A 24,156-nucleotide genomic window follows, 5' to 3' on the forward strand; every position below is an offset into this window, starting at 1 on the left:
ACCCAAAAGCCAATGTGGACTTGTCCAAAATTTCCCCTCTGTTTCTGATAAGTTCTGCTGCTCTAAGCCAGGTTCGGGTGCTGGAGGTGGCAGTGCAGCTCCCTGTGCCCTGAGCTGATCCCAACCCACAGCCCTGTTGGCACCGCTGTTCTTCCCCTTCCCTCCCCCCGACTAAAAATATCTCCGAATTCCGAGGGAGGAGACAGGACCTGGCTCCTTCCAACACCATTTCAGCCAACACCAGGTGTTGGATGCACTGGTCCCTGTGGCTCCCTTCCAACTCAGGATATTCTATCATTTTCTTAGTGTCCAGTCCAAAATTTCACCGTTTCTGTGTGCCGAACCCTGGTTTTCTCTCTTTTCCAGGTATTAAGTTCCTGCCGCTGTCGCCACGAGGAACAGAACCCAAATCCTTTCTCAACTACTGTACAGGATGAAGCAGCGCAAGCTTGCTACGCTCGAGCCGGGCTTGCTCTCGTAGTAGACCGTGTGTTAGGTTATTTATTTATTGAATTAGAGTTCTGTGCGCGGCTCTGCCTCGTGTTCGTGCTGCCGCGGACTGGGAGACGCTCCGTTTCTTTCCCTTCGTTTCGTTTCTCTCTTTGTGGTCGTTCCCATTCGGGGCTGTGTGAGGATGAGGGTGAGGAAGGAGCCGATGGGGTGGGGACTCCGCTGCGCTGCTGCTCCGTTCCCAGTGCCAAGCTTTGCCGTGAACCAAAGTTTCCTTCCTGCTGCTCGCGTTGTTCCGAATCGCGGCCGGAGCGCGACGGCCGACGGCACCCACGTCAGCTCCTCTGCAGCCTCGTTGGGAACACGCAGAGCCTGATTTCCCGGTGACGTTCCTCCATCACATCCATCAAACCCCCTCTGGGCGGAGGAGCCGCCTGCGCCCTGTCGGCGTCCAGTTGGGAACTGCCGTCATTCCGCGATGGAGGTTGGCCAACTGTTGGCCACAAAGCGGAGCTGCATGGCGGTGTCCCAGCACCCCTCGTCCCGTAGGCACCGCTCGATCCACCTGAAGATTCCTTCATCCACCTCCGGTCGCTGCCTGCTGCAGCTCCTCGCCGTGTCCTCGCCGTCACTCACGCACAAGAAAGGAGGAGCTGTGGAAGCGCGGCCCCGCAGCCTCATCCTGCAGCCAGCAGTTCTCCCTGCTCCACAACTGTGCCCAGATCGGAGATTTTGGGAAGAGTCCGCGGAGCTGTTGGATGTTTTATGCTGGGGGCAGCGCTGGGCTGAGCGTCTGTCCATGGAGTGTTCCTACACTGAGCTTCCCAGCGCCGAGCGTCCCTACGTGGCTCAGTTTCCCGGTGCTGAGCATCTACACATTGAGCACCCCAACGTGGAGCTCGGCACCTCAAAATGGAGCTCAGCACCCCAGAATAGAGCTCAGCAGCCAGGTTGGAGATCAGCACCCCAACAAAGAGCTCAGCACCCAACTTGGATCTCTGGATCCCCACATGGAGCTCTGGATCCCCACATGGAGCTCAGCACCCAGCATGGAGCTCAACACCCCAACATGGAGCTCAGCACCCCAACAAAGAGCTCAGCACCCAACTTGGATCTCTGGACCCCAGTATGGAGCTCGGTACCCCAACATGGAGCTCAGGATCCCCACACGGAGCTCAGCACCCAACAAAGAGCTCAGCACCCAACTTGGATCTCTGGATCCCCACATGGAGCTCAGCCCCCCAAATGGAGCTCAGCACCCCAAAATAGAGCTCAGCCCCCCAAATGGAGCTCAGCAGCCAGGTTGGAGCTCAGCACCCCAACAAAGAGCTCAGCACCCAACTTGGATCTCTGGACCCCAGCATGGATCTCTGGATCCCCACATGGAGCTCAGCCCCCCAAATGGAGCTCAGCACCCCAACAAAGAGCTCAGCACCCCAATATGGAGCTCAGCACCCAACAAAGAGCTCAGCACCCAACAAAGAGCTCAGCACCCAACTTGGATCTCTGGACCCCAACATGGAGCTCTGGATCCCCACATGGAGCTCGGTACCCCAACATGGAGCTCAGCACCCCAATATGGAGCTCAGCACCCAACAAAGAGCTCAGCACCCCAAAATGGAGCTCAGCACCCAACAAAGAGCTCAGCACCCCACACTGAGCTCACCGCTGCCCCAGGATCATCTCTCCCGGCGGCCGTGCCGATTTCTAAGCCCTGATTTACCTTCATTTCTCTTCCAGGTGATAGGACAAAAAAAAAATAATCAAAAAAATTACCCCCCCAAATGGCCCCACCTTTTCCCACCTCTATTTTTAAAGTCCTTCTCCGTGTCATTCTGCTTCTCCTGTCAGCTTTTCCGCTTGCTTGGCTTTTCCTAATCAATCTGGAATTATAATATTCTGTGATCATCTCTAAATTAAAACGTGTAATTTTTTTTTTCTTCTTTTTTTTTTTTTTTTCTTTCTTTTTTTAACGTAACACATTTTTAAAGAATTAGGAAAAGGAGATTTAGGTAACACCAGCAAAATCGCATAAGGAAAATAATTCAGTTCTGATCTTTAGAAACAAATGAGACAAAACCCATCATCGTCAGCTGCAGAGAGGGCAGCAAAACTTGGAGAACATTTTCAAAAGGATGTTTTAATTATTGATGTCTGAGTGATTGTATTAGAGCAGCAATAAAGACTCTGTAATCTCAAAACGGAAATAAAATATTGGAAAACCAACGTGCTCCAGAATTGGGGATGAGGGATGGGATGCGATGGAGGTGAGGAGTGGGATGGGGTTGGGATGGGAGTGGAGTCAGGGTTGGGCTTGGACTTGGAATGGGGAAGGGGATGGGGATAGAGATGGGTTGGGATAAGGCTGGGATGGAAAAGAGAATGGATGGGATGGGATTTGGGTTGGGATGGGATGGGATGGGGATGGAGATGGAGATGGGATGGGGATGGGATGGGATGGGGATGGGGATGGGATGGGATGGGATGGGATGGGGATGGAGATGGAGATGGAGATGAGATGGAGATGGAGATGGAGATGGAGATGGAGATGGAGATGGAGATGGAGATGGAGATGGAGATGGGGATGGAGATGGAGATGAGATGGAGATGGAGATGGAGATGGAGATGGAGATGGAGATGGAGATGGAGATGGAGATGGAGATGGAGATGGGATGGGGTGGGGTGAGGTGGGATGGGATGGGGATGGGATGGGATGGGATGGGGATGGGATGGGATGGGATGGGGATGGAGATGGAGATGGAGATGGAGATGGAGATGGGATGGGGATGGGATGGGATGGGATGGGATGGGGATGGGGATGGGGATGGGATGGGATGGGATGGGATGGGATGGGATGGGATGGGGATGGGATGGGATGGGATGGGATGGGATGGGATGGGATGGGATAGGATGGGGATGGGGATGGGATAGGATGGGATGGGGATGGGATGGGATTGGGATGGGGATGGGGATGGGGATGGGATGGGGATGGGGATGGGATGGGGATGGGGATGGGGATGGGATGGGATGGGGATGGGATGGGGATGGGGATGGGATGGGGATGGGATGGGATGGGATGGGGATGGGACCCCAAACCCATCTGGATGTGGCAAATATTTGTTGTATGGCACCAGTGTGGGGTCACTGCCCTCCCCTCCACCCACTGCCTCACTGACAGCCTCCAGCTCCCACCCTACAGGGTCACCCCACAGCCTCCCCAGCCCCCAACACGTACCCCCCCCCAGCACCCCTTGTTCCCGGTATCCTTCGTCTCAACGGTGCCCCCCCTACACCCCAACACCCCCATAGACCCCACCCCACCCAATAGCAGGACGGGGTGAGGAGGTGTGTCCCCCTCCAAGCCCCGCCCCCTCAACGGAACAGCCAATAGGAGCGGGGGGGCGGGGCGCGAGGCGCGGCCCCCACGTGCGCGGAGGGGCGCGGAGGGCGCAACGCATGGAGGAGGCGGCGGGGGGGGCACCGAACCCGAACCCCAACGTGGGAAGGGCCCGAATGGGGCAGCCTGCAGCGCAGCCCCCCGCCAAGGGCCGGGAGCTCTTCAGGGGACAGCGGAAGGAGTCCGAGGTGGGGACGGGGGACACAAAATGGGGCTGGGAGCGCTGAGGAGCTGCGGGTGGGGAGGGGGGGGTCGGTTGTTCTGTGGGTGCGTGCTTCCATCCCACAGGCACGGGGAGTCCGGGGGGGTCCTGGTCCGGGGGGGGGGGGGTTCCTGAACGGTCCCCAGGGTCACAGCGCTGGTTATCCTAGTTGTGTCGTGTCCCCCCCGCACCCCAATGCCCCCCCAGAGCCCGTGGCTGCTCCCCGCACCCCGACAGCCGGCACAACGGCACCGGGGGGCCCTGAGCCCATCGCTGCGGAGCAGCCATGACCCACAGTGGGCTCCTGTGTTGGGTGCGCCGGGGCTTTACTCCCCCCTTCGTGGCCCCCCTGATCCGATTAGTCCCGAATTCCTTCTGGGATTTAGGATCCCGAAGGGGATCCGCAGCCCTGGGCTGCACAAACGGGGCGAAAAAAGCGGAGTTTTGGTGCAGAGCGCTCAGCCCCGTGCTGCGCATCTCGGGGGTACCCATAGGAATGGGGCCGATGCACCTCGCTGCGCCCCACAGCCAGAGGAGAGCGATGGAAGTGCCATCCACGACCCATTCATGCGTTCCCTCCCCGGGGTTTCACGCTCCAGTTCCGCTCCCGCTGCGGGAAATGGGGGAAGCGGGGTGGCGATGGGCGGGGGGGGGGGGTGGTGGTCTGCAGACCTGGGGAGGGACGCAGGGAGAAGGGACAACCCTGGAATTTAAGCTGGAAGGAACTGGGGAGCACAGGTGGGGCTGTGTGGATGCGTGCATGGGGCTGTGAGCTGGATGGAAGCCATGGATTTCAGACGGGAAGGACTGCGGTCCGCGCGCGGGGCTGTTGGCAGGGTAAAAGCTGCGGGTTTACGTCGGGATGAACGGGGATGCGTGAATGGGGCTGCGTGCAGGATGCAAGCCGTGGATTTAAAGCCGGGAGGTTTTGGGGCTGGGGAGAAATGGAGAGCACGTGTGGGGCTGTTGGCAGGGAGCAAGCCATGGATTTCAGCGTGCACGGGGCTGTTTGCAGCCAGGGCTCGCTGCTATTTTTACGCACCACTTCCAAACACGCAGGGCTCTGTGGATTTCCCCACCGTGGAGTTCGAGTACGGGGACACCGACAGCCGCGGCGCAGAGCTGGCAGGTGGGGCTGTGGGGTGGCAGCATCCTGGTAATGAGAGAGAGGAGGGTTTAGTTAACGGGGGGGTTAATGACATAGGAGCATAGGGAATGTATAGGGAACAGTGTAAAACCCCAAATCCTGGAGCTGTTTGCAAAATTACTGGGCAAAATGACTCTCCAAAAAATTCCTATGTCACTGCAGATGCAATGGGGCAGTGGGGGAGGGGGAGAGGGGGGAAGTTCCCCTAGGAGTGGCTGTAGGGTTCCTGCATGGCTCTGGGTCCCAGTTTTTATGCCACACTGGAATATCCATGCCGTCTCCCCATTGCCTCATGGCAATGCAAAATGGGATCAAACAGGATGGGTTTAGGATGCCCAATGGAGTTTTAGAACTCCCTTTGGCATCCTAAACCCATCCTGTTTGATCCCATTTCGCAGAGCTCAGGGACATTGAGATATCAGCACTGTCCCCATTTGCCCCATGAGCACCCACCAGGAGAGCTGCTGTGAGGCTCTGGCTCCCATTTGGGTTATATCAGATTTTAATGCCACGCTGGGATATCTGCAGTGTTCCCACTGCCCCATGGCAATGCGAAATGGGACTGAATGGATGGATGTGGAAGCGTTGAATGGGAGCCCAGTGCCCAGTGGAGCTTCCAAAGAGAGCTCCAGGACAAGGCTGGGGTTCTGCTCCACATCTTGGGCACATAGGAGGAATTTGGTGGTGATAAAAGAGGTGAAAACCCTTCCGGTAACGGCTGACCCTGTTCCAGCAGAGCTGTACAGCTACACCGAGGAGCCCGAGCTCAGCACCAACCGGCGATGCTTCGAGGAGGAGTTTTGCCCCCAAGGTATGGGCTCTGTGTTCAGTGCCCCACGGCACAGGGCTGCCCCACGGCCCACACATCGCTCTGTGCCCTCTGCAGCGCGGGGCCGGCAGTGGCCAGAGCTGGACACAGCGCAGCAGAGGGCCCAAATCCTGCGGCTGCTGGAGGGGCTGGAGGTGGTCAGCAGGGAGCGGCGGCTGCGGGCGGCGCGGGCCATCCTCTACCTGGCACAGGGTGAGCACCAGGCCCAGCTCTGTCCCATAAGGGTCCTGGGGGGTCGCAGGGCAGCATTCGCTGACCACATTCCTCCCTGGGCCTCCCCAGGAGTGTTTGGAGACTGTGAGAGCGAAGGCGATGTCCTGCACTGGTCACGGCACAACAGCTTCCTGCTGTACCAGCTGGGCACCTTCAGCGCCTTCCTGGAGCTGCTCAGCATGGAGATCGAGTGAGAGGGCGCCGCAGCTCCCACCTTCCTCACCCTCCTTTTCATCCTATTCTCCTCCGCAGCCTCCTCTTCATCTCAGTCTTTTTTCCATCCTCATCTTCCTCTCTTCCTCATCTTTCATCTTATTCTTTCTCCCCATCCTTCACCTTCTTCATCTCATTCTCATCTTCCTCACCCTTATCCTTCCTCACCCTTCATCTTATTCCTCTTCATTATCCTTACCCTCTTCATAATATTATTTCTCATTCTCCTCACCCTCTTCTATCTTATTCTCCTCATCTTCTCTGCCCTTGTCTTCATTCTCCTCACACTCTTCATCTTATTCTCGTCCTCCTCTTCTTCATCTCCTTCCTTCTTTGATCCTCCTCCACTCTCTTCTTCACCTTATTGTCCTCATTCTCCTCCTCCCTCTCATCTTATTCTCCTCACCTTCTTCGTCTTCCTCTCCTCCCTGTCCTCCTCACTCTCCTCATCTCATCCCTTCTCCTCCTTCTCCTCCCCGACCACCACGGCTGTATTTTGGGAGTGGGCTGAGGATGAGGAGCCGCCCCGCTGAGCTCTTCCCCTTCCCCACAGCAACAGCCAGGCGTGCAGCAGTGCGCTGCGGAAGCCAGCCATCTCACTGGCCGACAGCACCGAGCTCAGGTACCCGTGGTGGCACTGGGATCCGCTGGGGACGATGGCTGGGGGGACCACGTGTCACGTCCCCACCGCGCTGTCCCATAAGGGTGCTGCTCAGCGTCATGTACCTGCTGGTGGAGAACATCCGTGTGGAACTGGAAACGGATCCCCCAGAGTGGAAATCCTGCCGGGAGACCTTCAGGACAGAGCTGAGTGAGCCACGGGGGTCACGGCATCCTTCGGTGGGGAGAGCCCTGCGATGGGGACGGCCCCAAGCTCGCTCCTGCTCCCTCCCTGCCAGGTTTCCCCATGCGCTCCGATGAGCCCTTCGCTCTCTTGCTCTTCACCATGGTGACCAAGTTCTGCAGCGGCCACGCTCCACACTTTCCTATGAAGAAGGTCTTGCTCCTGCTCTGGAAGGTGCTCCTGGTGGGTGCCCAATTTCCTTTTCTAGGCACTGGGAATGCAGGGGATGGTGGTGGATGCAACCCAGTGCTTAATCCAAGCACAGTGGGGCAACGTCATCGAGCTTTAGATGTCCTTGTCATCACAGTTGGAGTGGGTGACCTCTCAAGGTCCTTTCCGACTCCAACCATTCCGTGATTTAGGATGGCACAAGGTGAATGATTTCTTTCGGGATTTCTGGGATGCAGGGTGCAGAAGAAGGCTGGAGAAATGCTGTGCTTTCTTCCTTCTCAACTCCCCACTTTGATAACCTCCACCTAGAAGCTCCGAATTGCTGCGCAGCCCTGGGGCTCATCCCCTCCCCACTCTGCCACCTCTCTCCTTGGTCCCTAGTTCACGCTGGGAGGATTTGAAGCCCTGCAGGTGATGAAGGTGAGGAGGAGGGAGGAGCTTGGGCTGCCACCCCTGCCTGAGGACAGCATCCAGGTGATGCGCAGCATGCGTGCCGCCTCACCGCCCACCTGCTCCATTGAGCTGGCTGAGCAGCAGCAGAAGCGTGGGCACCGCAGTCGGCGGGTAAGGGCTCCTCCTTGGGCATGGCCAACCCTTCTCCAATGGGTTTGATCCCATTTTCCTCCCCCTTTTCTAAGCATTTTTCATCTCATAAAAGCTGAAAAATAAAAAGCTGCTGCAGATCAGCCCTGTGAAGCACTCAAGATGGAGGAAGCGAGCCGACAGCCCTGACCCTATGGCAAAGGGCTGATAAGCGCTGAGACCAAAGTGCTTGCAGCAAACTTGTCTTTTTTTAGCTCAGTTCCTGGTGTTGTGGTGGTGTGGTCAGAGGATGAAAATGCTTCTTTTGCTGGGGGGGGGGATGTTGGGTGGTAGCCCCAGTAATTAAAACAGAAAAGGAGGTGACAGAGAGTTTGTTGTACAGAGAGGGGTTGTTTCTTGTCCAGCGCTCTGGTGGCAGCCAGAAGGGAAATTCTCACCCAGGGCAAATCTGGGAGTTCAGCCCTTTAGGATGGAGATGTGAGGAGCTGTTGGCTGGGAGGAAACTGGACTCCATGGCGTGACATTGATTTCTCCATCCACTTCTGCTGCAGCCCCTGATGAAGCAAGACAGCCTGGATATCTACAACGAGAGAGACCCCTTCAAGAATGATGAAACAGGAGTTGATGAAGAGGAGGGTGATGAAGTGGATGGTGGGATCGAGGGGGAGCTGGACCTGATGGAGCGGGATGCTCTCCTCCCTACCATACCAGCCCAGCGCCCTCCTATTGAACGGGTGTCGTTCCCCAAAGGGCTGCCCTGGGCCCCCAAAGTCAGGTAGATCGTGGGGTGTCATTGCCATCCTCCCCAGCCCTAGCCAAGTGTGGCCAGGGCTGGCCAATGCATGGAAATGCCATGTGGGGAATCCCGGGTGCAATGGGAAGGGATAGGAAGCGTGGGCTGGGAGCTTTCCCAGCCAGCTGCAATGGGTCTAGGTAGGGCAGTGCCCTGGGTTAATTGTGGTTAATGAGCATGGCCCTTATGCATTGAGTGTGGCCAAATGAAATCTTCTTGAGGGGCCTTGTGTAGAGGGCGAGAAACAGGAGAAACACGGCGCAGCATGAAGGATTGGTGCTATCCCTTCCAAGGCCAGTTCTGCTACGTATGATATGGGGGTGGAAAAGAGGGTGAAATCCTCAGTCCCATCCCTCAAATCCACGTGAGCTTTTTGCTGCTGATCTCATCCTGTGAAACACAGGAGCACACATGATGCCGTTCCGCTCCACGTCAACATGCTCAGCTCTAGTTTTGGTTCACGTTGTTCCCAACCAATGTGAGCGATGGTGGCTGTAGTCAGCAGCTATGAATACCTCTAGAAATTGATCCTAGAAAGCTAAAAGTTTCTTGTCCTGCACCATGCTCTTTCTTAGCAGTTCAGATATATGTGCGTTTTCCTCTTTGATTTCATTTCTCTGCTGCTCCATCAGGCAGAAGGACATTGAGCATTTCCTGGAGGCAAGCAGGAACAAATTCATCGGCTTCACTCTGGGACAGTGAGTGTCACGTGTGAGGGGCCACCAGAGCCTGTCCCCCAGCTCCCCTCGGTGCCATTTATCTGCCAGCAGGCGTCCACAGAGACTGGGCTGTGTGTGGAATGTGTGATGTTCGTATGTGATAGAAGTGCCCCACATCTCCTCTCCAGTCTTGCAGTCATAGAATTATTAAGGTTGGAAAAGACCGCTAAGATCATCAGGTCCAACCATCAACCCATCACCACCATGTCCCCAGGTGCCACATTGCATGGTTCCTTTTGGAGAAGAAATTGTTCCTAGTAACCTGAACGACCCCTGTTGCATTTTAAGGGCATACCTCCCATATTATCTCATCCTAGCCTTGTATTTACCTTCTGCCTTCCCCTCCAGGGACACTGAGACCCTGATAGGGCTGCCACGGCCCATTCATGAGAGCGTGAAGACACTGAAGCAGGTGAGACAGTGGCTCTAAGATGGGATCAGACCAATGGGGATCTCACAGAAATGAGGGAATCTTTGGCCAAGATCACCATGGCCATAGAGAGACTGCAGGGCATCGAGTTTCATATGCAGTGATGCATCATTCACAAAAGGTTTGGAGTTGCTTACGTGCGTGCTGTCAGCCCACAGTAAAGGTCTGATGGAGATTCAGTCCTCAGCAAGCTCAACAAATGCTGTCGTTGCTTGGTGTTGCATCCTGTAGTTGTATCATTGCTCTGCCTCTGTGTATTTTGCCAGCACAAGTACGTTTCCATCTCAGATGTCCAGATCAAGAATGAAGAGGAGCTGGAGAAGTGCCCCATGTCTCTGGTAAGATGTGCTCCCCATCACTACGTGGGCACAGGGAAGAGATGCCACAGAAACCTGTACCTTCTGGTCACACCTCCAATGCTCTCAAACACCACATCGTGACCCAATCGTTAATTCCAATCCCCTAGTTGATAATTGAGGAGATAATAGGGAGATAATTGACATATCTCAAGTGTGCAGACCAGAAATACTTTTTTTCCCCCTTGTTTTTAATGTTTCCCTGTGCTAGGGTGAAGAGGAAGTCCAAGAAACCCCTTGTGAGGTCTTGTATCGAGCCATGCTATACAATCTCCCCCAGTATATGGTAAGCCTGTGTTTCTTAGAAATAAAATAGAAATAGAAATAGAATAGAAATAGAATTAAAATAGAATAGAAATAACTGTGGGTGTTTGGGATCTGAACGCTGGGATTTTGGTGGGAATCCAGAGCAGAGCTGGGTAGAAAGTCATCTCCGAGAGGAGGGTTCCATAGGATCAAGGGGGGCAGATAACCAGGAGCATGGTCCAGTCTTTGGAGATAGGACAGCAGGCATCCCTTCCAGCTTTCCTATGGCTTCAAGAGATTCCCACACGATACAATTTTAAAAATTCAAAATTCAGCTGTGTTAAGGTGCTTTTTGGGCACCTACAGTCTATCTGTAGGGAGAGACAAACATTTAAACACATTAAGCTGCAGCACTTTTATCCATACCACTAGAGCTCAGTGCATCAACTCAATACAAAAGGTGAGCTGCCCTGCTGCCTGCAGTTGGGTACAAAAGGAGAGCTGAGCGTTGGCACAGCTGGCCCATCACCATGAGGGGACCTTGGGCTGGTGGAACCTTCTAGAGCTGGCTTGAAGTTGTCCAGTCTCAAGGAAAAGGAAGGGATTCCATTCCCCTTTTGCCTCCACACCTGCCTCCTCTGCAGATCGCTCTGCTGAAGATCCTCCTTGCTGCAGCACCCACCTCCAAGGCCAAGACTGACTCCATCAACATCCTGGCAGATGTCTTGCCTGAGGAGATGCCGTAAGTCCTCAAGGAAATACCTCCAGCTGTTTCAGCCTTGGACCAAGTAGGAAAGTTGGGGGTTGCAAAGAGGTTCATGGGGCCCCAGAGGTGGGCACGGAGCTCCAGATGTGGGGATGGCTGCATGGTCCAAGGGATGTGGGTCAGTGATGGTCCCATCAGGTTGATGGTTAGCCTTCATCTTCCTCCACCGCGCCAGCATCACCGTCCTGCAGAGCATGAAGCTGGGGATTGATGTGAACAGGCACAAGGAGATTATCGTGAAGAGCATCTCGGCGCTGCTGCTGTTGCTCCTCAAGCACTTCAAGCTGAACCATATTTACCAGGTGAGCACCGAGGAGGCACGGTTGGTGCTCATGGGGTTGGTGCATCCTTACAGGAGCTCTCCAGGAAACGTTTCCAAGAGGAGCTGTGGATTGTAGGGATGAACCCTAGCCCTGGGACATGATTTTCAGAGTGTTACTCATGCAGAAATAACCTGCCTGCAATACATCTTTGGCTGTGTGTTGAGAGGGTGGTTTCCACTCATGTGGAAAGAGCTCTCGGATTTGTGGAAGAACACATGCTGTGGTTAATCAGGTTAGAATTCTGGAGATCTCGGGAGAAAGAGCCTCTCCTGGCAGCAGGGGTGGGGAGGAGTTAGGCAGGATCCCTCCTGCTCTGCCCAACCTCCATGACGAGCAGTGGGGCTGGGCAGGACTCATGAGCTCCTCAGCAGGGTTGAACTCTCAGGGCTCTGGTTTCAGTAGAACCAGCTCAGGGTCATAGATGCAGTTTGATTTGTGTTAAAATTTTTCTTTTTTTCTTTTTTTCCATCTTTCTCTCTTTCCTTTTTTTCTTTTTTTAATTTTCTTTTTTAAAGAGGTTTCTCTGTGATACAAACCCATGCATGCTATGACATGGGAGGATTAACAGAAATCCATGTATTGGATTGGATTGGATAGAATAAAAAAAAAAAATACATTTTTTTCCAATCTTACCTTTGTTCCACGTTCCCCTGTATCCCAGTTTGCATTCAGTCCCTTTTTTCACACCAAAGCAGCTCCTTGCATTTCTTCTCCCACGTGGCAGCACTCCTGCAGACCAGTGTTAGGTCTGGAGAAGGTGTGTTGTTGGGTTTCGTTAATTTTTTTCCCCTTAGTTCTGATTTTGGGTTAGCTGTCCAAGCTTCTCAGGCTGCTGGCTGCTCTTTGTGAAGCTGATCTGTGCAAACTGGTCTAGGGAGTCTGCTTTAGCAGAGAGGTTGAAATAGATGATCCCCTGAGGGCCCTTCCAGCCCCTACATTCTGTAGAAGCCAGAAGGGAAGTTATCCCATATCTTTTGTAGTAGTTAATCTCCTCCTTTTCCTTCCATATAGAACATTTTCCAACAGCTTTTACCTTGAAAGGCGACCTGCAGTCGCTGAGTGCACCTCTTCCAAAGTCTTGCCATGAAATTCTGCATGGCAATGCACTTTCCAAGCTGCTGGCAGTCATTGTATGCGATGCAAGCCTTACACACAGCAGACTTGTGCACAAGATGGTCTGCCAGGTTCAGAGCAAACCATCCCAACTGGAAATGGCAATTCCCAGCACGTGCTTCCAGTTGTTCCCGTTGACGCTGACCCGTTTCGCTTCTCTCCCCCAGTTTGAGTACGTGTCCCAACATTTGGTGTTTGCCAACTGCATCCCGCTGATCCTGAAGTTCTTCAACCAAAACATCATGTCCTATATCACAGCCAAGAACAGGTACAGCCACACGTGCGATGGCCAGGGAAGCTGCAGTGGGAAATACGGCACGATGCTCGTACAGTGCGTGGCACTGAACCTTCTCCATGCCAGATGCTTTTCCCAAAAAACCCCATTTATATATATGAATAAAATGTACCTGTAGAGTACATTTTATTATTACACACATATGTTATATATTAGATATGTGTACGTTTGAGGGTTTTTTGGTTAGCTACTCTTACAAAGGCAGTAGACCCAGAAGGCTTGGAAATCTTCTTGGGCAAGCCTCGATGCCCTTGCCACACATTATCTTGCTGATAATATTCTTGCTGTGAGATATTTCCATTTTAATCTAAAATTTGCTTTTTGTATGAGTGATTTTTTGCTTTTTGTTTGTTTGTTTTTTAATATGCACACAAATAACTGGTCTGCCATGTCCTGATGGATCCACTTCCTCTGCGTCCCCACTAATGCATGCCTGGGAGCAGGGAGGGCTCCGCTCGTTAGGCCCACGTGCCGACTGTCCTTAATGAGTCTGTTCTTTCTCATCTTCCATAGCATCTCTGTCCTGGATTACCCACACTGTACAGTCCACGAGTTGCCTGAGCTCACTGCAGAAAGCCTGGTAAGCAAAGCAGAGCACTTGTGACAGTATTGCTCTATGCAGGCGGGCAAGGAAGGATTTTTCTTTTATTCCTTGTGTTCTTTGCATCCAGCCAGCCCCCAAAATTTCCTGGATAAAGACTTGAAAATTTCTCTCCTTGCTGCTGCTAAAATCTCGAGCCTCTGTTGTTTTCCTTGGCTGTGAACACGTTGCAATCATAGAAATGAAGGGAAAGGCTTCCTGTGGTTTTGATGAGCCAAAGTTGGCCCGATGGGGACATCTAGTGACACATTGCTGTGAGCTCTGGTGGCACACAGTGTATTTTTTCCTTTTATTCTTGTTTCCTTTTTTCTTCTCCCTTGTTTCCTTTTTTCCTTTTTTTTCCCCCCTTTTCTTCTTTTTTCCCTTTTTATTTTCTCCTTTTTTCCTTTTTTTTTTTCTCTTTTTTCCCCTTTTTCTTTTTCCCCTTCTTTCTTCCTTTCTCCCTTTTCCTTTCTCCTTTTTTTTTCTTCTCCTCCCTTTGTCCTTCTCTTTTTTACCCTTCTTTTTATTTTTACTACTATTTTTTTTCTCCTTTCCTTCCTTTCCTTCTTCACTTCCTTGTTTTATTTATTGCCTCCAGGTCCAGCAATGACGCCAGGTCTATTTCTATAAAAATCCAGTGCCCATTTATAGAAATCAAACACACCCTGGTTCTTCAGTGACGTCTGTGCATGTAGTTTCTGTTCCTTAGCCAATATTTTATGCTGTTTTTTGTTTGTCTTAACTCCGATGCACTGATTTAACATCACAGCCCTAACACATTTCCTAGCAGATGTGACAGATGATGATGCTTTCAGGGGGCTGCACACAGGAGGATGTGCTTGGTTTGCTTCTGTGGAAAACTAGGACATGCTCACCAGTGCTGTTTCCAGAGTAGGGACTGTGGGAACTGCTGCTCCTACACAGGAATGGACAAATAACCAAGCTGCAGTATCCAGAGGTGGTCGTGTTGGGAGAAGCCTCCTGCACAGCCATGGCCTCTGCTGGCAGAAAAGGGCATTTGCTCAGAGTGGCTTTCACCAGATCCCAGAATTTAAGTGCCTCCTATCAGCAGATTCCTTCTTTTTTGGCCTGCAAAGTATGATACGCGTGCCGCTGCTTTCGCCATTGCTTACTGGGATGATATGGTTGGTGCTTACCTTTAAGAACAAAGACATCATGCTGACAGCATTTTCTTGGGTAAATCTTGTTTTCCGACACTTCCATCAGTGTCTAATCACACTCTCCACCTGAGGATGCCCAGAAGGTGGAACGCTCAACAGGCTGTGATTTTTCCAGTGGTCATTAAGGCTGTAGCCTGCTGTAAGTGGCCTATAAAATAAGTAGCACTTGTTTCTGCTCTTACCCAAATAGGTTATTTGTGGGACTTGAGCCAGTGCTCAGCGCTGTGCAAGCAGAAACCAAGTGGCTGTGCTGATGGAATTAGTGCTCAGATGTGCCACGGGCACCACTTCCACACACTGATGCTGGGGGTGCTGACATGCAGCTCGTATTTAAAGTAATGCATGGGCTGCACTTAAGGTGGAGAGGATCTTTGCTGTAGAAAAATCTTGTTCTCCCAACAGAAATGTTGCTGGTTTCCATCCTTCATTATTTTGTCATTTCTTCTTATTTATCCGTACTGTCTTCTAAGCATGTAGTAATTTACAAATTGATTTATATAATTGGCAACAAAACGTTTGCTAAGCAGTGATGACTGGGCTGTAATTTGCTTGGCAGACAATCAGTACAAATCTCCTAAAACACATGTTTCCCATGGCAAAGCAATGTGATTTCTCTTGGATAACACTCTAAACCGAAGCACAAATTAAAGCACTGAGGATTCTTTCCAGAAGGGTTTCCCTGTCTCCGTGTGCCATCGGCAGTGTGATGGTGAACCCTCAGGCCTCTGCTTTCCCCTCTTTGCTTGCAGGAAGCTGGAGACAACAACCAGTTCTGCTGGAGAAACCTATTCTCCTGCATTAACCTGCTGAGGATCCTCAACAAGCTGACCAAGTGGAAGCACTCGAGGACAATGGTAAGGAGGATCACCGTAGTAAAGTTGCCAAGGAGGCAATTTGTTCCTTCATCCAAGCCACTGATGAATGAGTGAAGCCAATGTGGACAACAGGGGACCCAATGTTGACATCTAAGGACAAAGACCAGTTCTTTGTCTTCCACATGCTTTCACAAAGTGGTGCCGCCCGGAGCTGTGCAGGCAGCAGCATTTCCACTGTTTTGTTGAGCTCCTTGCGCTGATTTCCAATGCCTTTTTTTGGCAGATGCTGGTAGTCTTCAAGTCGGCCCCGATACTGAAGCGAGCTCTGAAGGTGAAGCAGGCCATGATGCAGCTGTACGTTCTCAAACTTTTGAAGATCCAGACCAAATACCTGGGGCGCCAGTGGAGAAAGAGCAACATGAAGACCATGTCGGCCATCTACCAGAAGGTGCGGCACCGCATGAACGACGACTGGGCGTATGGCAACGGTGAGTTGTGCTGGGAGGAGTCCTGGTCATGAGCAGGTTTAGCCCTAGGGCCTGCTGGAACGCTATAAACTTGCTTGGGCCAGCACCTGGGTTTTCTTTTTCTGAAGCCTTAATGCACCATCAGGAGGGAACTAATTGCATGAGGAATAATCGGATCGGGATGGGATGCAGTCAGCTCGGGTCTCCAAGATGAGTTTCTACCAAACCCAGGCCTCCATTTCCATTTTCCCAAATTGATTGCTTTCACCACTGAGGCACCAAACTGCTCTGCACCAAACTTGCATGCCTGGGATGGCCACAGAGGGCCATCCAAGCAATTGGCCCCATACTTCACACCAGAGAGACGATGTTGGTTACAGCCCAAGGTTGTGAATCCTTGTGAATCCTAAGCTGAAGCAGAGGCTGGACATGCTGGTCTGTTTAAACAGCAATTCTGTGCTCTAAATCTGTATTTTTAGAAGGCTTTTCCATCCTTTGAGCGCTGCTGAGACCTTGGCATGAATTTTTTAAATCTTTATGGAGCAAATGATTTGTTCATTAGAGCTAGAGCTCCTAAAGGCCAAGTATAAAACACTGCTTTTTTGTGTTTACACAATATTATCATATTTAAAGTACTGTGGTTATTACAGTCAATTGTTAGTTTTCCAACACTGTTAAATTTGCCCAAATTTTCAATTTTTTGTTTTTTTTTTTCAATAGGCTACAATGAACTTTGTGATGTTTTAGCAGTGTGCTTTAAATCTTGGTCTCTCCTTTAGAAGTCTGTGGAGATTCTGAGTAGAAGCGATGAGGCCTTTCCAAACAAAGTAGCTTTGTAATTGCACAGAGTCTTCAAAGCAGACAACAGAAACAACTGCATTTCTACAGGCAGCTTTCTAACTCTGCTTAATTTACAAGCAATTTTAATATGTTTCAGTTAATTACTTCAAATTAAAATGCTTGCATAATGGGAACTCGCTACAAATAATTATCACAGAATTAAGAACAACAAACTGGTGAATAACACAAGCGTGTAATGCTGTAAAGCCTTCATCTTTCCTTTTGTTCAAACCTTCTTTTTTTTCCGCCACGCTACGGTCTTGCTCGATCTTAAACCTAGATATTGATGCGAGGCCGTGGGACTTCCAAGCTGAAGAATGCACACTGAGAGCCAGCATCGAAGCCTTCAACAGCCGCAGATACGACAAACCTCAGGATTCAGAGTTTGCACCGGTGGACAACTGCCTGCAGAGCGTGCTGGGGCAGCGGCTGGAGCTCCCCGAGGACTTCCACTACTCCTACGAGCTGTGGCTGGAGAGGGAGGTGTTTTCCCAGCCCATCCGCTGGGAAGAGCTGCTGCGCTACCAGTGAGAGCCACCACGTCAGCCATCCCATCCCAGCAGGGACTCCAGGTGCTACACAGCGAGGAAAGGAAGATCATTTTAAGTAAAGCTGGAAGAAAATCACCTTCTTAGAGCGTCCAGGCCTCTCTGTAACCATCCAGTCACCTCGACTCTCGTTTTCTTGGAGGTTTTCCCTTTGTTGTGACCTCTTGGAGGCCATGAGGTACCAACAGAGCTGCATGGAGGCCGAGGACCAGGTTCTGGCATCTCATTCAGGAGTGGCCTCACCTGGTTTTCACTGCAGATTTACAACTGTGTATGAGAGATCTGAGCCTGTGCTGTCCCTTAGCTCGTTAAGTCTGTTGCAAGGGTATCTGAGCCTTGATAAGTCTTCATCTCACCCAGATGCCTCAAGCTGAGCTGATGTGTTTTCATTTGTTCATTTATGATGATGTGCTTCAAGCACCACACTGCTATGATGAAGTAAAAAACACAAAATAGGTGGCACCATCTGTGACAGTCCCAAAAGGCTGACAAAGGGGATGACATTACCACTTGTCCCCAAGGCAGCATCACTGCTGGGATTGTTCAGCAGATTTACACGGTTTTTGCACTGGTCGCTAGGGATAGTAATGCATTTACCTTTAACATTGCTCCACTTCCTTCACCTCTGCTCATCGCTAGGAGAATAAAATGAACAAAGAGCTTGCATGGCAAAGAGCTGCAGAGGAGGCTCACTGCCATGTTTCTCTCTACCTGCTGTAAGTCCAGAATTATTGGCCCAGAAGTTACTGACTCACGCTATAGGATGTCTACACATGACACAAAAAGGCTTTTTTTCTCATCAAGCAAGATGCTCCATTACAAAGTCCATACAGGGAAATAAAATGCAGCAGGCTGATTGTTTCTGAAAGATAATTACTGCAACGTTAGGTTTCCAGAGAGCTTTCTTCATTGCTCTTTACCCTTTGCAGCCCTACAGGAGACAGTCTTCTGGAAAATAACCTGATTTTTGCACGGGTTTTTGGTTCTCTGGGAGGATGTTTGTGCCGAGTCTTAAAGCGGGGAGGAAGAGTGCTTTAGGTACCACTTTGCTGCCATCATATGACAGAAACAGCAGATGGTGCAGTCCAGAACGTTCAGACTCACACAACGAGCTGTGAGTATGGTGACAGGGTATGAAAGATTATAAGAGATGAAAGATTATATCTTTTTCTACAGAATGTTGTCAGCCATGCACAGGGAATCCTGGTCTAATTTTTCCTCCCTTATGAAATCAGTTTGTCAAAGAAAAATGTGTCAATATAGTGCAAGCAAAAGTGGGTTTCTCCCCCACTGTGCTGCTACCGATGCAGTGAGCATGCAGGTGATGAAACCACAGGTATTTGTCATGGCAGGATTTGTGCTTATTGCTGTGGAATTGAATTGAGAATGTTTCATTGATGTGGTTTGCAAAAGGCACTTTTCAAAGCTGCCATTAGTAAACCCGCTCACCCTTTTTAAGAATGCTTCTGTTCACAATAAACCAGAGTGACTTTTCAAGTCCGTTCATTCACGTGAACTTTTTTCTTTGTGCACCTTAATTTACATCCTAATTTTGGTTGGTTTTATTTCCTTTTAGAACTCTCTCTTCAAACTAACCCAAGAAGTCAGGTCTGTTGCATTTGTAAGTGGTAGAAATGCAGCTGTTATGTGCAATCATAGAACCATAGAATCACCAAGGTTGGAAAAGACCTAAAAGATCATCCAGTCCAACCGTTCACCTATTCCCAATAGCTCCCACTAAACCATGTCCCTCAACACAATACCACTGGCTTCAGCCCCATGCTGCAAATACAGAGCCCAGGACTAGCAGGACAGCTCAGGATTTTCTCTGTGATGATTTCTCTGATTTTCCTACCAGATGTGCAGCTTTCCTCATTTCCCTGCAGGTCAGCATCTTGTAGCTGGGATTACTGAACTCACAAACTTAGAAAAGCCCTTTTTATTTGCCTCAAAACATTTTTTTTTCTGGTCTCTTCCCTGCAGTGTTAGTGTAGGTCCTGGTTATTCTGTTTGACGTTAAGGTTCATTCTTCTACCTTTTATATTTAAACTGTGCTTTATGTGAGGGTTCCACAGCTTACCATGTTTTCTATCTTTACTGAGAACAGAAATACAAATTCTTGACTGAATCTCTGTGTGGTAGAAAGGTGGAAATAACTGTAATGCTTCAATACTATTTCCACCACCAAAAAAAAAATGAAGCTCTGTAGACATCCCCTTATGTGAAAACTGAGCCCATGTGTAAAAAAAAAAAGTAAACAGGAGAAGGCAGAGCTTTTAACTTAAGTTCTTTTACCCCATCATGGCTTTATCACGCTTTTATTGAGGCAGGCCATGCTTTGGAAAGTGATGAAAACCACTGTTCTCACTGCACTCTGCAAAGCAGCTGTGGGGCTGACACACCAGTTTAACAGGAATAGGGGGAACCTCTTATTCTAGTTACAAACAGACGTGGGTCAGTCAAACAATGCAATAAGCTCAAGACTTTCCCTCAAGGTGTTTCAGCACTGAGGCCCCTCTGGAAAACTCTCTTACCAGCACTTCTGAGCCCAAGGTGCTGCTTCTCCAGCAGTGCTAGGAAATATTTCATCCTGAGCAATTGGAAATTCCTCCTCCTTCACAGTGAAGGTTTCCATCTCCCTAAAAGAGAGGTAGGAGGGCAGCAGTTATGGGAGAATCATTTTCACAGAATCACAGAATGGCCAGGGTTGGAAGGGACCTCAAGGATCAATGGATCTCCAACCCCCTGCCGCATGCAGGGCCACCAACCTCCACGTTTAATGCTAAACCAGGCTGCCCAGGGCCCCATCCAACCTGCCCTTGAACACCTCCAAGGACGGGGCATCCACAACCTTTCTGGGCAGCCTGTTCCAGCACCTCACCACTCTCTGGGTAAAGAATTTCCCCCTGATGTCCGACCTCAATCTCCCCTCCCTCCTTTTGATGCAGAACAAATGAGTTTCAGATCAAAGTTTCTCATAGCTTCTGTGCAGCTGAGGGAACCATATATGTTACCTTACCCCGAACACAGCTGTTGGTTCCAGGAACGGCTGCGTGCTCAGTTTCTGTTGCAAACATCATGCAGAGCTTTTTCTTCAACCTACAGGTGGCTGCAGAAAGTTTTGCTGCTTGCAAGCTGTCTTCTTTACTGCCTGAAGATTTTTCTCCTTCTGTTTTTAGCCTCATTTCCTAGGGACAGAATGGGCAAAGACCTTACAAGCAGCTTATGAACAGGTTAGCCAACGTCATGCAAAGTCGAGCAAAGGATAAAAGGCCTCAAAGACATTCCCTAAGTTCCCTTGAAGAGTTGTGAAAGTTGACAGCTGGGGGGGGGGGGGAGACCCCATTAAGGTCCCAGCCAAGGCCCCCAGTTGCCCTAAGGGAAGGATGTCATTAATTCCACAGCTTATGGAGCAGCTTATAATGACAGTGAAAAGTGCTGGCCTGCCAGCTCCCAGAGCTGGTGCACTCTTTATATATCAAACTGTAACTACAGCAGTGACTGTATGAGGTCAGGCTTATTATCCTCCCAGTTTGCACAAACTTCCCTTAATTATTTATCTAAAGCCTTGAATGTGCAAACAGCAGCTTGTTTTTCTTAGCCAGGTTCAAACGTGTTTATGAAAACCAACAGCTGAGTTCACGGGATTTCAGAGTGCTCAATCTAATATTGCTGACACAGTTGTCATTAGTGCTACTTCTTTCTACCCTGAGTAGTTAGAAAAATGTATCTTGCCAGTTGTTTTTGCTAAAAGGAGATAATTATGATTGCTTCTTTCATGCCATGTGGTTTGTTAATAAAAATTAAACATCATCTTTTTTTCTATTAACATAGTAAAAATATGAATTTTTGTATTATTTATCATTTTTCATTCTTGATTTCTTTTATTACCTCCAAGCCTCATTCAGAACTGCTCTACTTAGAAAGTCTGCAGAGCGTTTCTGAACCACACCACCACATCCTTTCCTGTTTTCTCCCGTCCTTTTTGGCTCCTTCTGATTCCTTTGAGCTTTCCCTCAGCAGTGAAAGTTCTGGCAGGGCTGTTTCCACCTCAGAAAGCAAACTGCTCCAGTTACTGCGGCCTTATACAGGCAGGAACGGGAGAGCAGCGAGCAGCGCAACAAAGAATGGGAGCTGAGCCACCAAAAACACAACACCCACAACACAGCCATGCCCTGTCCATCCAATACTGAAGGCCCTGCTCCTATTCACGTGGTAAGGAACTTCTTAAGCTTACAATACACCTTCTGCATCACCCTGACAAGCTCAGTCTATGATACAGGGTAACAGTATCCCTCATTTTCCTTTGCCACTCAATGCCAGCAGCTCATCACTGAGTGTGAACAGGGAGATAAGGTGCTCATCAGCCTCTGTGAAGCCTGATACTCCCACTGATCAGAAAGCGATTCTCTTTCTCTGATGCAACAAAACCTTCTGGATCCTGCAACAGAAAGAAGCATTGAAATAGTTAGTGTCTTCTAGAGCAAAGGAAACACTCATGAGAAGTTTAAGAATTGGAAATGTACGGTTTCAAGGTTTTATCACTTATCCCTGAAAATATGTAATGTGCCCAGATTACAAGAGAGGTGTTTCCCCTGGATTGAGAGAGAGGTACTGCACCATATTCACAGCACCGACATTTGGATGACATTGAGGTGTCAAGTGGTGACCCTGTTGTTATTTCCAGCGTTCCCTGGTCTCACTTCTCCACTCAGCTGGGCTCAGCTTTCCCTCTTCATCAAAGGGACAGTCATTAGACCTGTGTTAATGCATCAGAATTACTGCTAGGTGAATCTTTTTGGATTGAAATTCGTTAATCCGTGGCATATATATCCATACTGTGGATGTTATTAACCACTAAATAGATGTCTTTTGGATTTCTTTTGGTCCAAAAGCACCCCATTTCCCTTTAGTTTCAGAATGAATGAATCTATTTTTACACAAATGTACAAAGAGAAGTGAATCTTAAGAGATACATACTGGAAAAAAAAAAGATGTGACCCAGCACACCGGGGACAGAACATGATGACAGAACGTAAAACCGTTGGCCTTCTGGACACCAGAAACTTGTTTTATAGCCTCTGTTTTGTTTTCATGAAACTTGCAGGAAATTAATATATTTGAATCTTTGTGTCAGGCTTGGTCAGAATCTGCCAACTTTTGGTTCAAAAGTTATGGCTGAATGGATAAGAGGCAACCCATGTGGCAGTGAAACCCCCTTTCCTTAGGAAAATGTGCTAAAATCAGCAAACCTCCAAACTCCTACCTGATATATTGAAGATAAGCTTGAAAATATGATAAGGCACATCTTAAAGGGTGATGGGCAAGAAAGTAGATTCCAATGTTTAAGAAAAACAGAGCCGTGATTTAGGAAGCTTCTTTGAAGTGCTGGGGTTTGGCAGTGGTGTGATCAAGAAGTGTTATTTTCTAGTTTTTTTTTTTAAATGAGATGATTCATCTCCTACTGGTATTTTCCACTCGTGCTTTGGACTCTTGTCACTTTGCAGAAGCTTGGTGCTGTGAGACATGGAACAGAAACCACCTCCCACCCTCTCCCAAAACCAAAACTAAACTGACTAAATAATAATTTAAAAAAAAGAAAAGAAGAAAGAAGTTTGTAAAAAAAGGGTTGAAAACAGCCATTCCAGCATTCCCCTGTTTTGATCAATGTCTTCATTAATGATAAGGGTGATGGGACAGAGTTTACCCTCAGAGTTTGCTGATGGTACGAAGCTGTGAGGAGTGGCTGTGGCTCAGCAGAAGGCTGTGCTGCCATTCAGCGACACCTGGACAGGCAGAGCTGGGCAGAGAGGAACATGATGCAGTTGAACACAGGCAACGTAGGGTCCTGCACCTGGGGAGGAATAACCACATGCATCAGTACAGGCTGGGGCCTGCAAAGGAGCCCTGAGGAGAAAGACCTGGGGGTCCTGGTGACCAGCAAGGGGACCGACAGGCAGCAGTGTGCCCTGGTGGCCAATGGGACCCTGGGGAGCGTTTAAGAGTGTGGTCAGAGAAAGACGAGGGGGGTTCTCCCCTCTGCTCTGCACTGGAGGGTTGTATCTGGAATCCTATGTGCAGGGAGGGGCTCTCAGCACCAACACAAATCACAGAATCACCGAGGTTGGCAAAGACCTACAAATCATCCAGTCCAACCGTCCACCTATCACCAATAGTTCTCACTAAACCACGTCCCTCAGCACAAAATCCAAACGCTACTTGAGCACCCCCAGGCTCGGTGACTCCACCACCTCCCCGGGCAGCCCATCCCAGTGCCTGACCACTCAGAAAAGTAGCATAAATCTCCCCTGGCGCAGCTTGAAGCCACAAAGGAGAGGATCTGCTCCCCCAGCACTACACAGCCCACGCCGAGCCTTTCCGCCCTCAAACACACAAAACCGGAGGCTTTTTTTTTTTTGACTCCGTTTCCCCTCAGGGCCTCCGCGGAACGGTTTTCCCGCCCTCCTCCTGAGGCGACTGTTAATGACTTCCCGCCCCCCTCTGCGCATGCGTGGGCTGAGGTGGCGGGGCCTTGTTTCCTTTCCTTATGCATGCGCGCAGTGAGGGTGGGGGCTTGGTGGCACTTCCGCTTTCAATTGCGCATGCGTAGTCTGAGGTACTGGGTTTGCTGGGACTTCCGCCTTTTGCTGCGCATGCGTCAGTTGAGGGCGC

General features: G+C 50.0%; 2 protein-coding genes and 1 long non-coding RNA gene across 13 annotated transcripts in view; 2 read left to right on the forward strand and 1 right to left on the reverse strand.

The window, feature by feature from the left end:
• AHCYL2 (adenosylhomocysteinase like 2) overlaps positions 1 to 2,676 on the forward strand; it is a 48,406-nt gene extending 45,730 nt beyond the window's left edge. For all 3 annotated transcript variants that reach the window (XM_048938603.1, XM_048938612.1, XM_048938618.1), the window contains one exon: positions 367 to 2,676. In XM_048938603.1, the coding sequence (XP_048794560.1) occupies positions 367 to 373 (7 nt within the window). In that variant the 3' untranslated portion in view covers positions 374 to 2,676. The remainder of the gene's footprint in view (positions 1 to 366) is intronic.
• Positions 2,677 to 3,790: 1,114 nt separating this feature from the next.
• Positions 3,791 to 19,858, forward strand: STRIP2 (striatin interacting protein 2). Of its 9 annotated transcripts, XM_048968444.1 has the most exons (21): positions 3,792 to 4,035; positions 5,109 to 5,178; positions 5,933 to 6,007; positions 6,083 to 6,217; positions 6,308 to 6,428; positions 7,005 to 7,073; positions 7,156 to 7,262; positions 7,351 to 7,478; positions 7,848 to 8,030; positions 8,561 to 8,784; positions 9,435 to 9,500; positions 9,870 to 9,933; positions 10,218 to 10,289; positions 10,519 to 10,593; positions 11,198 to 11,295; positions 11,495 to 11,621; positions 12,923 to 13,023; positions 13,564 to 13,630; positions 15,564 to 15,668; positions 15,913 to 16,117; positions 17,217 to 19,856. In XM_048968444.1, the coding sequence occupies exons 1-21, from the start codon at positions 3,907 to 3,909 to the stop codon at positions 17,465 to 17,467; spliced, it is 2,472 nt and encodes an 823-aa protein (XP_048824401.1). In that variant the 5' UTR covers positions 3,792 to 3,906; the 3' UTR covers positions 17,468 to 19,856. The 9 variants fall into 9 exon arrangements, with proteins under 9 accessions (XP_048824364.1, XP_048824401.1, XP_048824357.1 ...); XM_048968407.1 differs by having other exon boundaries at positions 3,791 to 4,035; positions 5,933 to 6,217; positions 17,217 to 19,857; XM_048968400.1 differs by lacking the exon at positions 3,792 to 4,035 and having other exon boundaries at positions 4,751 to 5,178; positions 17,217 to 19,857.
• Positions 4,259 to 23,972, reverse strand: LOC125703672 (uncharacterized). Its single transcript, XR_007380921.1, has 6 exons — positions 23,192 to 23,972; positions 21,877 to 21,925; positions 20,504 to 20,672; positions 20,019 to 20,123; positions 5,092 to 5,202; positions 4,259 to 4,659 (listed from the first exon to the last, which is right to left on the reverse strand). It is a non-coding gene; the product is annotated as an uncharacterized LOC125703672 (long non-coding RNA).
• Positions 23,973 to 24,156: the final 184 nt, after the last annotated feature.

This window comes from Lagopus muta, chromosome 1 (assembly GCF_023343835.1).
Source record: "Lagopus muta isolate bLagMut1 chromosome 1, bLagMut1 primary, whole genome shotgun sequence".
NCBI lineage: Eukaryota > Metazoa > Chordata > Aves > Galliformes > Phasianidae > Lagopus > Lagopus muta.

Excerpts from the sequence above, each read along its gene's own strand:
- STRIP2 (XM_048968383.1), top strand. The coding sequence starts at position 4,827 with ATGGAAGCCATGGATTTCAGACGGGAAGGACTGCGGTCCGCGCGCGGG. Across the intron at positions 10,594-11,197 it reads ACAATCTCCCCCAGTATATG|ATCGCTCTGCTGAAGATCCT; the intron begins GTAAGCCTGTGT and ends CCTCCTCTGCAG. Across the intron at positions 11,296-11,494 it reads GTCTTGCCTGAGGAGATGCC|CATCACCGTCCTGCAGAGCA; the intron begins GTAAGTCCTCAA and ends CCACCGCGCCAG.